Source organism: Peromyscus maniculatus, chromosome 14 (assembly GCF_049852395.1).
Source record: "Peromyscus maniculatus bairdii isolate BWxNUB_F1_BW_parent chromosome 14, HU_Pman_BW_mat_3.1, whole genome shotgun sequence".
Taxonomy (NCBI): domain Eukaryota; kingdom Metazoa; phylum Chordata; class Mammalia; order Rodentia; family Cricetidae; genus Peromyscus; species Peromyscus maniculatus.
Window position 1 is genome coordinate 50881687 of NC_134865.1, and position 15645 is coordinate 50897331.

At 38.4% G+C, this 15645-nt stretch overlaps 1 protein-coding gene across 13 annotated transcripts in view; it reads left to right on the top strand.

Annotated features, from left to right (window-relative positions):
- The window catches only part of Gphn (gephyrin), a 400632-nt gene that overhangs the window by 369118 nt on the left and 15869 nt on the right, over positions 1-15645 (top strand). For all 13 annotated transcript variants that reach the window (XM_076551603.1, XM_076551612.1, XM_076551606.1 and 10 more), the window contains one exon: positions 3854-3941. In XM_076551603.1, coding sequence (XP_076407718.1) covers positions 3854-3941 — 88 coding nt within the window. The remainder of the gene's footprint in view (positions 1-3853; positions 3942-15645) is intronic.

Genomic DNA, 15645 nt, shown 5'->3' on the forward strand with positions numbered 1-15645 from the left:
ATTTTCTTTTGCCTTTCTAAGGGTCCTCTTCACACTCAGGACTCAAGAAATTTCTGGAGCAGTTTGGAACTGATAGACATGGAGTGATAGTAGGAAGGAGGATCACAGGTGATGCAGGCACAGAAACCTGAACCCTTGACTTGGCAGAACACCAACGGCAAGCTGTACCAGTCTCCTGTGTTGAAAGACTTCTGTGTTTCCTGGACTATTTAGCTGTAAAGGATGGTTGTCCCCAGCCTTTTGAGACAGGAAACTCTTAATATTTTAAGTAGATATATGGATAAATTTAAAAGTGGTACATTTTATGCCTGAACTGGATTCCAGCTAGCCTCAAGTGCTTAGACCATTGTGAATGAATGTGAGTGATGGAAAGGACTGAGGTTATTGTACTCATTTTACAGATAAAGAGAATGAGGAACATCCCACCCACACACATACACAAGAAGTTATATCTTTAGATTTGTCTAAGTAATGAGTTTTTATCTAAGACTGGATTCTAGATTTAAGGCACTAGGCCTTCAGTTAATGGCTGTAATTTATGTCACCTGGTACATACAATCTTATGAATGTAAAATAAGTCACCTGGTACATACAATCTTATGAATGTAAAATAACTCTTTTGTATTGTTTCCATGTAACATTGGTACTCTAAAAGAACAGTGGATAGGTACTCAATAATTTAAGAGAAAATGGGTAGAAAGTGAGCAGCAATACTTAGAATTATTCTTAAAGGGTAAGTAATTACCATACAGGCTTAATTGAAATTACAGTTATTCATGAAGGAAGATTTCAATGATAGTCTTTTTAAAATATGTGTCTGAGGCCAGGTGGTGGTGGTGCACACCTTTAATCCCAGCACTCAGGAGGCAGAGACAGATGGATCTCTGAATTCAAGGCCAGCCTGGTCTACAGAGAAACCAGGACAACCCTAGTGTCCCTCTAGTGACAGTGTTGAGAAAATATTTCACATGTTTTAAGTATGATCTTTTCCCTTCATCAGTATTTGGAAAATAGAGTGGAAGATGAAGCAGGACCTCACTCTAGCTCAGAGTAGCCTAGAACTTGGCACAGTCCTCCTGCTTCAGCCTCCTAAATGCTGGGATTATAGGCATAAACCATCACACTTTACCCTTCAGTAATTGTCATACTCAAATAAGATTTATATGTTTACATATTGAGATAAATAATGACAGCTTTCATCTGAAGGTATACTATGAAAAATGTGTCTTTCACAATATCAATATTATGGTCACTTAGAAAAATAGCTTAAAAATGAAAAAAAAAAAAAAAACACAGGATCTTGAATATCTCACTATGTCTGTCAACCTCAGTACCCCCTCCTATCCTGCCTACATAATAGCATTTTGAAATTAACTCATAGGTGTGGAAATATAGTTCTTTTTTAAAACACAAGTATTATTGTCCTTAATTTTATTTCTCAAGCATCAGTTGATTATATATAGGAATTATGTCTTAAATATCAGTTCAGATTATGTTTTGCAATTTACTATCTGTCTTAGGGTTTATATGGCTGTGAAGAGACACAATGACCACAGCAACTCCTATAAAAAAAAATTTAATTGAGTGGCTTGCTGTCCACAGGTTCAGTCTATTATCATCATGGTAGGTCATGGTACAGGTGCAGGCAGACATGGTACTGAAGAGGTAGCTAAGAACTCTACATCTTGTGCAGGCAACAGGAAGTGAACTGTCTCACTGGGTGTGGCTTGAGCATATATGAGACCTCAAAACCCGCTTCCACAGTGACATACTTCCTCCAACAAGGCCACACCTTCTAATGTTGCCATTCCCTTTGGGGGCCATTTTCTTTCAAACCACCACATTGTCTAATCCCTGAAAAATTTAATCTGTTTTGCTCTGTGTTTAATAAACTGAGAAAATCAGGAGTTTTTTCTTTCTACTATAATGTTTATTATTTTAATCCCATTTGCCTCTTATTATTTAGAACAGTATCTTAGTCTTCAAAAGCAAACTCAGTTTTTTTGTTTTGTTTTGTTTTTGTTTTGTTAAAAGTTAAAAGTTCAAACATCAGGGACCAGTGAGATGGCATAGGAGGTCAGAGTGCCTGCCACCAAGCCTGGCAAACTGAATTGTATCTTCAAAACGTCCATGGCGGAAGGAGTCAACTGACTCATAGTTATCCGCTAACCTTCATTTGAGGCCATGGCACATGCATGCACACACAAAAATAAAAAATAAAAAAAAATTAAGTCAACTGGGTGTGGTAGTAATGCCTGTAATTTCAGTACTGGTGGTAGGGAGTTAAAGGCCAGTATAGGCTATATAGTGAGTGCAAGACTAGTTAGGGATGCATAAGCAGACACAAAAGAAGTTTTTAAAAAGTCTGGTGAACTATGAAGCACATAAAACAGAAGAAGAATAACATTTCTTAAATCTAAGATGAAAATGTTTTAAAATTTAAAATGAGTTCTAAAAAGAAAGTCAATCCATGGCTTGCAAACAAGTCTGTAAGTTATATCTAATCAAAAATTAGTTTCCATCAGATTTTAGGATTCAGAGTCATATTGATTCACTTCCCATAGATAGACTAACACATCCATACCTGCAGCTATTGGTAGTCTTCCCAGAAAAATCTTCACCTATGTCTATTACATACTGTTTTTTAGGCTTTTACACAACAATCCAGTCTCATGAGACTCTCCCTTTTATTATATATCATATGCCCATCAAAATAAAACCCCTACAATCATTTCTCCCTAGGCGGGAGTGGAACAAACACTTAATGAGCTTCTAGAAACCGTAGTACCAGCCAAAGCTGCCACTTACTGTTCTCACTTTAACAAAACTTTCCCTCCCTCAGTATTACTTTCTTTTCTTGTGAAATTGGCATAATACCCATCCAGCCGAACATGCACCATAAATGAAATTATAAATCTTCAAGCCGGGCGGTGGTGGCGCACGCCTTTAATCCCAGCACTCGGGAGGCAGAGCCAGGTGGATCTCTGTGAGTTCGAGGCCAGCCTGGACTACCAAGTGAGTCCCAGGAAAGGCGCAAAGCTACACAGAGAAACCCTGTCTCGAAAAGACCAAAAAAATAAATAAATAAATAAATCTTCTAGCTATTATCATACCTGAATCTATTAAGCCATTATCTTTGATCACCAGAAGTGTGCTACAGCAAATAGAGTCAGAGATGGGAACACAGGAAGATGGAGAAGGGCAGGACCTTGACGGTGGGCCCAGCTGTGATGCTGGACAAAATGACATTTCCAGACTGATATGCAACAGTTTTATTAATCTACTATCCACAAAGTAGAAAGTAGCCATTGAGCATTTTCTTTAAAACAAGAAGAGTTACAGTAAGAATTTGGGACAAAATCTTTTGTAATTTCTTCTGCAAACTAGAATTTTTCAGGGTGACTAAACTTGCATGCCCAGGAATTCCAGGGACATGTGAATTTCAGTACTTGGGATATTTGTAGGCAAACCAAAATACAGCATCTTACAAGGTCCTTTTTCCACGTTAATACTTACACTCTTAATTGTAGAGACCCATTTCATTCCCACTTCACACAGAACTCATTATCATACAATAATGTAAACTCAGCCGGGCGGTGGTGGCGCACGCCTTTAATCCCAGCACTCGGGAGGCAGAGCCAGGCGGATCTCTGTGAGTTCGAGGCCAGCCTGGGCTACCAAGTGAGCTCCAGGAAAGGCGCAAAGCTACGCAGAGAAACCCTGTCTCGAAAAACCAAAAAAAAAAAAAAAAAAAAACAATAATGTAAACTCAGAGGACTTATAAAGTATTTAGTTTTCAGTTGGCACTGTATATTTCCTTTGTGTGTTAACATACTTGTCTTTATTTTTCCAGCCCAGATGACTTACTCAATGCCTTGAATGAGGGTATCAGCCGTGCTGATGTCATCATCACCTCAGGAGGTGTATCGATGGGAGAAAAGGTATTGCTCGTGAGATTTAGTCACTTTAATGTTTTTACCATAGTCCACTACTATGGTTTACTGTTTTGATTTGATTTCTGCTTCTGTGATAGAACACTCTCGTCCAAAGCAACATAGAGAAAGAAAAAATTTAATGGCTTACACTTCTAGAGCCATCATTCAGGGAAATGGGGGCAGGAACTCAAATAGGAGCTTGAAGCAGAAACCATGAAGGAATGCTGCTTTCTGGCTCACTTCTTGGCCCAAGACCCCTATTCAGAGAATAGTACCACCTTTGGGTGGGCCCTGCTGCATCAATTAATAATTAAGATAGTCCCTCACAGACGTGCCCACAGATCAACCTGATTAGGACAATTGAAACTCATTTTTCAGGTGATTCTAGGCTGTGTCAAGTTGACAGTTAATGCTCACTAGAACCAGGTAGGCATCTAGTATTCATAATCAGAACCCCACAAAGCTGAAAGCATGAAGGCTTCAGAAAGTGCTGGTCTTTCCAAAAAAAAAAAAAAAAAAAGCTAAGTCAGGGTGCTTACATCAGGAGCAGCCTAGAAAATCCCACAAATTGTAGAATGCTTTTTGCTCTTTCCTTGAAGACATTTGTTTTTTCACTTACTTTTACAACATTAGAAAATCCTTTATATGTTACATTTATGCCCAAGATAAAGAGCTACCTTTCTTCAGTTTGAACATGACCTCCCAGATGGAACCATCTCACCCACTATTTTTCTTTTATTTTTATTGATTTATTTTATATCCCAACCACAGCCTCTCCTCCCACTCCCTCCTCCGCCTCCCTTCTACCCAACACCCCAGTATTCTCTCAGAAAGGAGCAGGCCTCCCACAGGCTTCAGCAAAGCATGGCATATCAAGTTGTACAGCCACTTTGGAAATCAGTATGGTAGCTTTTCAGAAAATTGGGAGTTGATCTATTTCAAGACTCAGTGATACCACTCTTGGGCATATACCCAAAGGATACTACATAATACCACAAGAACACTTGCTCAACTATGTTCATAGCAGCTTTATTAAGACCAAGCACCTCCCCCTGTATTCAGGCTAGACAAGGCAATCCAGCATGAGGAATAGGTTCCCGAGAGCCAGTCAAAGCACCAGGGACAGCCCTGCTCCCATTGCCAGGAGTCCCACATATAGACCAAGCTACACAACTGTCACACATATGCAGAAGGCCTAGGTTGGTCCTATGCAGGCTCCCTAGTTGTTTGTTCAGACTCTAAATTCCCATGAGCCAAGCTAGCCATTTCTGTGAGTTTTCCTGCAATGTCCCTGACCCCTTGGCTCCTGCAATCCCTCTTCCCTCTCCTCAGCAGGCTTCCTCAAGCTCAACTTGGCCATAGGAAACTTGTGGAAGTTTCCCTTGCATCAGGCTTCTACCCAACTCCTTAAAGCTCCCCTTTCTAGTCTTCTTTCTTAGCACTCTCCCTCTGCCACCCCACAACCTGATTCCTCAAGTTTCCATGCCCACCCACCCTCAGTTCAAACTGGAGATATCCATTTCCCCTTTCCTGGGAGATCCATGCATTCCCCCTGCCTTAGGTCCTCCTTGTTACCTAACCTCTTCTGGGTATGTGGATTGTAGCATGGTTATTCTTTACTTTACAGTTAATATCCACTTATGAGTGAGTACATACCATGTTTGTCTTTCTGAGTCTGGGTTACCTCACTCAGAATAACTTCTTCTAGTTCCATCCATTTGCTTTCAGATTTCCTGATGTCATTGTTTTTAATTGCTGTGTAGTACTCCATTGTATATATGTGCCACATTTTCATTGTCCATTCTTCAGTTGAGGGACATCTAGGTTGTTTCCAGTTTCTGGCTATTATGAATAAAGCTGCTATGAACATAGTTGAGCAAGTGTTCTTGTGGTAGTATGTAGTATCCTTTGGGTATATGCCCAAGAGTGGTATCACTGAGTCTTGAAATAGATCAACTCCCAATTTTCTGAAAAGCCACCATACTGATTTCCAAAGTGGCTGTACAAGTTTGACTCCCACCAGCAGTGGAGGAGTGTTCCCCTTGCTCCTCATCCTCTCCAACATCAGCTTTCACTTGTGTTTTTTATCTTAGCCATTCTGACAGGTGTAAGATAGTATCTCAGAATCATTTTGATTTGCATTTCCCTGATGGCTAAGGATGATAGAACATTTCTTTAAGTATTTCTCAGCCATTTGAGATTCTTCTGTTGAGAATTCTGTTTAGGTCACTACCCCATTTTTTAATTGGATTATTTGGTTTTTGATGTCTAGTTTCTTGAGTTCTTTTATATTTTAGAAATCAGCCCTCTGACAGATATGGGGTTGGTGAAGATCTTTTCCCATTCTGTAGGCTGCCATTTTGTCCTATTGACAGTGTGCTTTGCCTTACGGAAGCTTTTCAGTTTCAGGATGTCCCAATTATTAATTGTCAATCTCAGTGTCTATGCTACTGGTGTTCTGTTCAGGAAGTTGTCTCCTGTGCTAGTGCGTTCAAAGCTATTCCCCCCTTTCTTTTCTATCAGATGCAGTGTAGCTGGGTTTATGTTGAGGTCTTTGATCCACTTGGATTTGAGTGCAGGGTGATAAGATATGGACCTATTTTCATTCTTCTGCATGTTGATATCCATGCCAGCACCATTTGTTGAAGAAGTTTTCTTTTCTCCGTTGTATAGTTTTGGCTTGTCAAAAGGAAGTATCCATAAGTGTGTGGGTTTATGTCTGGGTCTTTGATTTGATTCCATTTATCAATGTGTCTGTTTTTATGCCAATACCATGCTGTTCTTATTACCATAGCTCTGTAGTAGATCTTGAGATCAGAGATAGTGATATCTCTGGCAGTTCTTTTATTGTACAGGAGTGTTTTAGCTATCTTGGATTTTTTGTTTTTCCATATGAAGTTGAGTATTATTCTTTTAAGATCTATAAAGAATTGTTTTGAAATTTTGATGGGGATTATATTGAATTTGTAGATTGCTTTCAGTAAGATGGCCATTTTTACTATGTTAATCCTACCAATCCATGAGCATGGGAGATCTTTCTATCTTCTGATATCTTTTCCAATTTCTTTATTCAAAGACTTGAAGTTCTTACCATACAGGTTTTTCACTTGCTTGGTTAGAGTTACACCAAGATATTTTATATTGTTTGTGACTATCGTAAGAGTGTTGTTTCCCTGATTTTTTTCTCAGTGTTTTTATCATCTGTGTATGGGGGGGGGCACTAATTTTTTTAAGTTAATCTTATATCTAGCCTCTTTACTAAAGGTGTTTATCATCTGTAGGAGTTACGTGGTAGAATCTTTGGGGTCATTTATGGATACTCTCATTTCATCTGCAAATAGTGAAAGTCTGACTTCTTCATTTCTAATTTGTATTCCCTTGATCTCCCTTGTTGATCTTATTGATCTAGCTAGAACATCAAGTACTATATTGAACAAATATGGAGAGAGTGGACAGCCTTGTCTTGTTCCTGATTTTAGTGGATTTGCTTTGAATTTCTCTCCATTTAATTTGATGCTGGCTGTTAGCTTGCTGTATATTGCTTTTATTATATTTAGGTATGTTCCTTGTATCCCGGATCTCTCCAAGACTTTTATCATGAAGGGGTGTTGGATATTGTCAAAGGCTTTTTTAGCATCTAATGAGATGATCATGTGGGTTTTTTTTTTCTTTCTGTTTGTTTATATGGTAGATTACATTGACAGATTTTCTTATGTTGAACCATCTGTAACAGGAATCTTAAAAGTTCTTATTAATAAAATCAAACCCGAGGCCAGTTATTGAGGTCAATGCTGGTAGATCAGAGAGACAGAACAAGCCACAACTACCTCACCTCCCAGATCCTCAGCTGGTCTTGTCTCCTCAGACTGGAGGCCTCTGAGTCCTCATCCAGAATGGGTCTCAGCTGAATTGCTGCTCAAAAGCCTGAATGCTTAACCAGCCAAATGCTTCTAGTTTCTGGTCCTCACACCTTATATACCTTTCTGCTTTCTACCACCACTCCCTGAGATTAAAGGCTTGCTTTCTGGAATTAAAGGCGTGATGAGTCACCATGCCTGTCTGTATCCTTGAACACATGGATTTCTGCCTCTGGAATGCTAAGATTAAAGGCGTGTGCTACCACTGCCTATCCTTTATGTTTAATATTGTGGCTGCTCTGTCTCTGACCCCAGATAAGTTTATTAGCATGCACAAAATTTGGGGAAATACATTACCACAACCATCCCTGCATTTCTGGGATGAAGCCCACTTGATCATGGTGGATGATCTTTTTGATGTGTTCTTGAATTTGGTTTTCCAGCATTTTATTGAGTATTTTTTCTTTAATGCTCATGAGGGAAATTGGTCTATAATTCTCTTTCTTTGTTGAATCGTTGTGTGGTCTGGTTATCAGTGTAACTTGCTTCATAAAAAGAATTGGGCAATGTTCTGTTTCTATTGTGTGGAATAATTTGAGGAGTACTGGTATTAGCTCTTCTTTGAAAGTCTGGTAGAATTCTGCACTGAAACCATCCGGCCTTGGGCTTTTCTTGGTTGGTAGACTTTTAATGACTGCTTCTATTTCCTTAGGGGTTATAAGTCTGTTTAAATTGTTTATCTAATCTTGATTTAATTTTGATATTCGGTATCTGTCAAGAAATTTGTCCATTTCTTTTAGATTTTCCAATTTTGTGAAGTACAGGTTTTTGAAGTATGACCTAGTGATTGTCTGGATTTCCTCGGTGTCTGTTGTTATGCCCCCCTTTTCATTTCTGAGTTTGTGAATTTGGATATTCTCTCTGGTTTATCTATCTTGTTGATTTTTATCAAAGAACCAACTCTTTGTTTCATTGATTCTTTGTATTGTGCTTTTTGTCTCTATTTTATTGATTTCAGCTCTCCATTTGATTATTTCCTGCCATCTACTCCTCATTTGCTTTTGTATTAGAGCTTCCAAGTGTGCTGTTAAGTTGCTAATGTGAAATTTCTCCAAGTTCTTTATGAAGGCACTTAATGCTTTGAACTTTCCTCTTAGCACCACTTTCATTATGTCCCATAAGTTTGGGTATGTTGTGCATTCATTTTCATTGGATTCTAGAATTCTTTATTTTTTTCCTTGACCCAGTGGTGATTCAATTGATGTAGGCTTTCTATAGTTTGTGTTGTTGTTGTTGTTGAACTCCAACTTTAATCCATGGAATTCTGATAACCTGCAGGGAGTTATTTCAATTTTTTGTATCTGTTAGGACTTGCTTTGTGACCAAGTATGTGGTCAACTTTGGAAAAGGTTCCATGAGGTACAGAGAAGAAGGTATATTCTTTGGTGTTTGGATAAAAAGTTATATAGATCTGTTAGGTCCATTTGAGTCATAACATCTGTTAGCTCCATTATTTCTCAGTTTAGTTTATGTCTGGATGACCTGTCCATTGAAGTGAATGGGGTATTGAAGTCTCCCACTATTAATGTGTGTGGTTCAGTATGTGATTTAAGCTTTAGTAATGTTTCTTTTACAAATATGGGCGCCCTTGTTTTGGGAGCATAGATGTTCAGAATTGAGACATCATCTTGGTGGATTTTTTCCTTTGATGAATATTAAATGTTCTTCTCCATCTCTTTTGATTAATTTTGGTTTGAAGTCTATTTTGTTAGTAGGATAGCTACACCAGCTTGCTTCTTCAGTCCATTTGATTGGAAAATCTTTTTCCAACCCTTTACTCTGAGTTAATATCTGTCTTTCAAGTTAAGGTGTGTTTCTTATATGTAACAGAAGGATGGATCGTGTTTTCTTATCCATTCTGTTAGCCTGTGTCTTTTATTGGCAGATTGAGTCCATTGAAACTGAGATTAGTGACTGGTGATTGTTAATTCCTGTTATTTTGTTAGTGGTGGTGGTGTTTATGTTGACCACCATATTTGGTTCTAATGAACCAAAATTTAGCTTCCCCTCCTGACAAGAAAAAACAAAGGATGGGCATTCTTTTTGCCCTTCTTTATGCAACTCATAACTGATAATTGCAATGAAAAAAATATATATACATATGTATGATTTTAGATGACTAAATATTTTGCACATAGTATATCTTAACCCTATATATGTCTCAGATTAAGAATTGTAATATCACTAAGTTTGTATGTCTTAATGAAATGTTAACTTACAATTAATTATTGGACCCATTGAATAATGTTATTAAAGTAAAATATTCCTTACTATAATAATTAAATCTGTTTTGTCTCAAAAATATTTTAGAAATGTTTTGCCAGTCTACCTCTTCCTAAATTTTCTTATATGTCATAGTAATGACTTGAAAAATTATAGTAATAGTGCCATCATAACAGTTTTATCAAAATTCGCATTTTCCTCTTTTTTCAGGCAAGGTTTCATGTAGCCCAGGCTAGCCTTGTACTTGCTACAAAGCTAAGGATGACCTTGGATTTCTGGTCCTTCTGCTTCCAACTCAAGAGTGATACATACAGCTACCTTGCCTTGGCTTTAAAATTCATATTTTCTAGGAGCTAAACTATGTATGATATATATAATTGCATATATGATCTTGGACCCTGCCTCCTTCAGCTATAAAATGGCCCAAACTTACAACCTGACTCTGGTCTATGAATTCTGTTGTCTCTGAGAACAAATTCAGTAACCTGAACAGAAAACTCCCGCATTTCCATTCACAAACTTCGGTTTTAGACTCTTTGAGAACAGAATTTAAGCTTCCAAAATCCATAGAAGAAAAAGAATCTCAATCTAAGACTATTATTTCAAGTTATATCTAGAAGGAAGGTGTTAATAGTGCAAGCAGGCATTCTTGCTACACAAAATAGCTTTGTAAGTCCTTCCTCAAAGTCTTCCAGAAGCCTTTTCTACCAGGTAAAGCATATTATACAGACAGTTTGTGAAATCCAAAGGCTGGGTTTGGAATCTGTACTGTGGGAGTGCTATAAGATAGGATTTGCAGCATTTTTTCATTATGAAGTTGCTCTCGATATCACAAAAGCACACCCTAAAATCAGGATTAATATTAAATGTATTTCCAGGGATTATTTTATACTAAGAATTTATCTTAGTTCCTAAGGAGCTAATTGTGGAATAATGCCACTGGGGAGACCTAAGGATTGTCTTTTCTAGTACCTCGAGAGAGGCGAAAGCTTAGTGCACACAGTCTTGGCAGTTGTAACTCAAATGTTGTAAGCATAAGATGGACACTTCTGAATCTAATCTATTCGTACTAACAAAGATGTCAGCTGTCTTAGTGTTTTATTTAGAAGAAAACAAAGCTAATATAATTAAGCACACTGATTTTCTTTATTTTACTCTCTATGTCAAGATGCTTACACTATACCTTTAATTCACCTGGAAAGAGATTTTAAGAAAAGGGTATCCCAACGTATTCCCAGGACCTCAGGACCTGATCAATGTCCTTATCTCCTAAAGCTGTTAGTGGAATTGCTAGGGTCAGAGTCTGGGCCCTGGCAAACCTAACAATCAAGGTTCGGTCACCTATCTTCAATAGGCTAGATAAAGAAACAAACATTGGTGAAAAGCAGAAAAGGAAGATTTACATAACATGGCCATACTGAGAATAATCAGGTCCAGTAACCTCCCAACCCCAAATCTATGTTCAAGACCTTTATATGAAGTTCAAGTTTTAATACAAGATATATGCATAACTAAGAGGTCCTGATCAAGGTATGGCCCTGCCCATCACTGACATATTATTAATTCAGTTCCAGTCTCTTCTGCAAGGTAGTCTGGCAAGTTGTCAGTACTGTGTGAAATCATTTTTGGGTAGACAATTCATAAAAATTTTTGATGAGCCAGCTGTGATGATATATACTCCTCATCCTAGCTTTTTGAGGCTAAAGCAGGAAAACTGTGACTTTGTGACCAGCCTGAAAAGTCTTGGTCAATGTTTCCTCTGGTAGTAAAATTACAGAGTTTATCTATCAAATCTCTAAACAGTTCCTGCAAAGCAAACAGTATTAGTCACTTTTTATCACTTTCCTAAAATGCTTGATATAAACAATGTAAGAGAAAAGCTTTATTACAACTGTTGTTTCAGTGGTTTCAGTCCATCATGTCCAAAGGGTCCTGATGGAACAGAACAGCTCACAGCAGGATGGCCAGGAAGCAGAGAGAGGTGTCTGCACCACTGAGCCTTCTCCTTTTCCCTTCTATTCTTTCTGATGATATTCAGTTTCAAATCACAATTTTTCTCACTTAGTGAATCCTTTGTGGAAACACATCACAGATACTGCCTGAGATGTTTAACTAGTTCCCAGGCATCTATTAGTCCAATCAAATTGGTGTAAGCCTTGGCTATCACAGTTGTTGATATATTTGTGTTAATACCTGTAGAAATCTAACCTAGGGCCAACTGAGCATCTCTTCTCAGACATGGCAGCTCCTCCCATGAAACTCTTAAAAGAACAGCACATCAAACAAGCCCAACTGTTTACGCTATCTCTTATAAGATACGAGAACCAACCTGTGGTCTTCTAGAGGCCCCTTGGAACTTTGGAGATATTTTTAAATATAAAGGTATTCTAAAATTTTCATTCTATTAAATTTAAGACTGAATTTTAGAAGGCTAGAAAGTTACCTAATTTTTCAAACCAACACCAAAAAGTACTTGAAAAAGCGCACAGGGGCTGGAGAGGATTCTGTGTGTGCATTAGAGAAGTGGCTACTCTTCTAGAGGACCCAGGTTTGGTTCACAGCACTTACATGGTGATGCACAAAAGTCTGCAACTATAATTCCAGAGGCTCCCATGCCCTCTTCTGGCCTTCACTGGCACCAGGCACACAAATATACATGCAAGCAAGACATTCATACATGTGAAATATAAGTAAATGAATCGTTTTAATATGCTTATAAATAAAATGTTTGGGACATGTTTCACTCACTCATAAGTAAGGGATCTTTGTTCTTTCTTGTGTTTCTTTAACCAGAAACAAAATAAGTATAAATCCAAACAAGAAGATTACAGGAAAATAACTTTCATGTTGTAGGAAAGCATTACTTAATATCAAAGATGCAGTGGGTAGGAGAAGCTCAATCAGTAAGGTCCTATAACAAAGACATAAGGACCTGAATTCAGATCTCCAGAGCATAAGTAAAAGTGCAACAGCATACACTGTAATTCCAGAACTGTGGAGCAGAGACAGGAGGAGAGGATCCCACAGCAGTGAACTCCGGGGTCAGTGATTAAACCCCACTGAAAAACTAAGATGGAAGCCAGGCACTGGTGGTGCATGCCTTTAATCCCAGAACTCAGGAGGCAGGATCTCTGTGAGTTCGAGGCCAGTCTGGTCTACAGAGTGAGTTACAGGACAGCCAAGACTGTTACACAGAGAAACCCCATCTCAAAAAATTTTTTAAAAATTAAGAAGGTGGAAAGGGGCCAGTGAGATGGCTCAACATGTAAGAATCCTTGCTTCCAGTAACATCATATCATACACATACCTGTGCTTGCACCCACCTTCCTCCCACCCCTCTCTCTTTCTCAAGAATTATCTTAAAAGGATGAGAGCAATTGAGGGAGATATCTAAAGTCAACCCTCTGGGGTCCACATGTATGACTACCAACACACACACACATACACACACACACACACACACACACACACACACACACACACACATGTTCATTAAGATTAACTAAATGATTACATTTGAGATTTTGTATAGGCATGGTTTTTATAAAACAAGGCAAATGAAATCACTTCTAAAGTTTTGACCTCTCCATAGCACATAAAAATAAGCAAATTACATTCTTAAAAGTAAAACTATAGTTAGCAATCAATGATTTAGTATTACATCTTACATAGAAATTATCTAAGTATCTGACAGTTGTTTACTAGTTAAGTTACTGTCAGTTGAAGATTTTTAGCTTTTTTAGTAACCTTGAAAAATTACTTTCAAAATGACATAATTCCCTCTTTCCTCAACATTTTGTGTTCCTGAATCCCTCTTGTCCTACAGGGCTTAGTTAGTACATCACCACCCCTTCTATAATGACCTTTCCTAATTCTCTAGCCCACCTTCCTAGTCTCTTTCACAGTACCTGGTTGTTCTATTGTAGCATACACCACAAATGGCATTTATTTTGTTAATCTACTTGTGAAGAATTGTTTTCATCTAGTAAAAATATATAATACAGTTTCCTTGTTTCAAGGCTATGTCTGGCCATTATATCCTCAGCCCATAGAATTCTTGATACTTAATAAGCATTTGGAAACATTTGCTAAAGCTAAGTATAGTAGCAGTTGCCTGTAATTCCACCACTGGGGAGGCGGAGGCAGGATCTTGAATTCAAAGCCAACCTGGGCCGCCTAAATAGATAACAGGACCTTGTCTCAAAAAAAAAAAAAAAAATCACAAATAGCCCAGTGTGTTGTTGGAGCAGGAGTGTGGCACAAAAGACCAGACACCACGCATAAAAGAGTAACTGAGAAGCTAATGGAGCAAAGCAAATTCTTCGTAATTCTTAAGACACCAAGGTTTAGTTAGGCATGGTGGTGCACACCTTTAACCCAGCCCTTGGGAAGCAAAGGCAGGTACATCTCTGTGAGTTTCAGGTGAGCCTAATCTATATAGCAAGTTCCATAACCGCCAGGGCTTTTCATGGTGAGACCCAGTCTCAAAAAAGAAAGAAAGGAAGGAAGGAAGGAAGGAGGGAGGGAGGGAGGGAGGGAGGGAGGGAGGGAGGGAGGGAGGAAGGAAGGAAGGAAGGAAGGAAGGAAGGAAGGAAGGAAGGAAGGAAGGAAGGAAGGAAGGAAGGAAGGAAGGAAAAGCATTCAAAGTTTTCCTTGGAGGAGGGTATCTGGAAAATATCTCAGGCTTTAATTTAAAACCCTGAAGAGGGCAGTGCTCCAGAAACAAGCACAAAACATCGGCCTTTAGAGAAACTGAAACCCAGTATAAAATTATTTCAGTCCCTGGATAAGCAGAATAATCTAATTTACTTCAACTGGTTGCTAAAAGAAATCTTTTCTGGAGGAATATATCATTATCCAGAGCTTTCTAGCAAAATGACTTAAAATTGAGAGAAGAAAATTTTATAAAAGAGGCACAGAAGTGGTACTGATGCTTATATTGTCTCACATGACTCTATATAGCTGTTACATATTTATGAAAAAATAACAAAAATGAGAACTTTAGAAATTGAAGTCCATAAAAGAGTTTAGGAAAACAATAGAAAATGTGGAAGAGGATGAAATAAATATGATAAAGAGTGTTAGCATTTATAAGTAAAGTTCAAGAGGAAAAAGTGAGCATAAACTATATTTTAGAGAGATTGGCAGAAGTGTGTGTGTGTGTGTGTGTGTGTGTGTGTGCACGCTTGCACTCTATCTTTCTTGTTGGTTTGTTTTTAGGTAAGGTATCTCAGTGAACCTGGAGCTTACCAGTTTAACTAGGTTGACTGGCCAGCAAGCTCCAAGGATCTGCCTGCCTCCCCAGAGCTAGAATTAAAAGCATGTACCACTAAGCCTGGCTTTCTAGGTGGGTACTGGAAGACACAGAGTCAGTTCCTCCAGGGTGCATAGCAGCGCATTCACTGCCTGGACCATCTCCCCAGCCCTGACAGACATGTTTCAAAACTAGTCAAAAAACAAGCCGGAGATTTCTAGGAACTAGGCTAATCAAAAGTAGGATAACTACAAAGAAACCACACCTGGGTAATCCTGGCAAAACTACTAAACCAGTAATGATAAGCAATGTCACC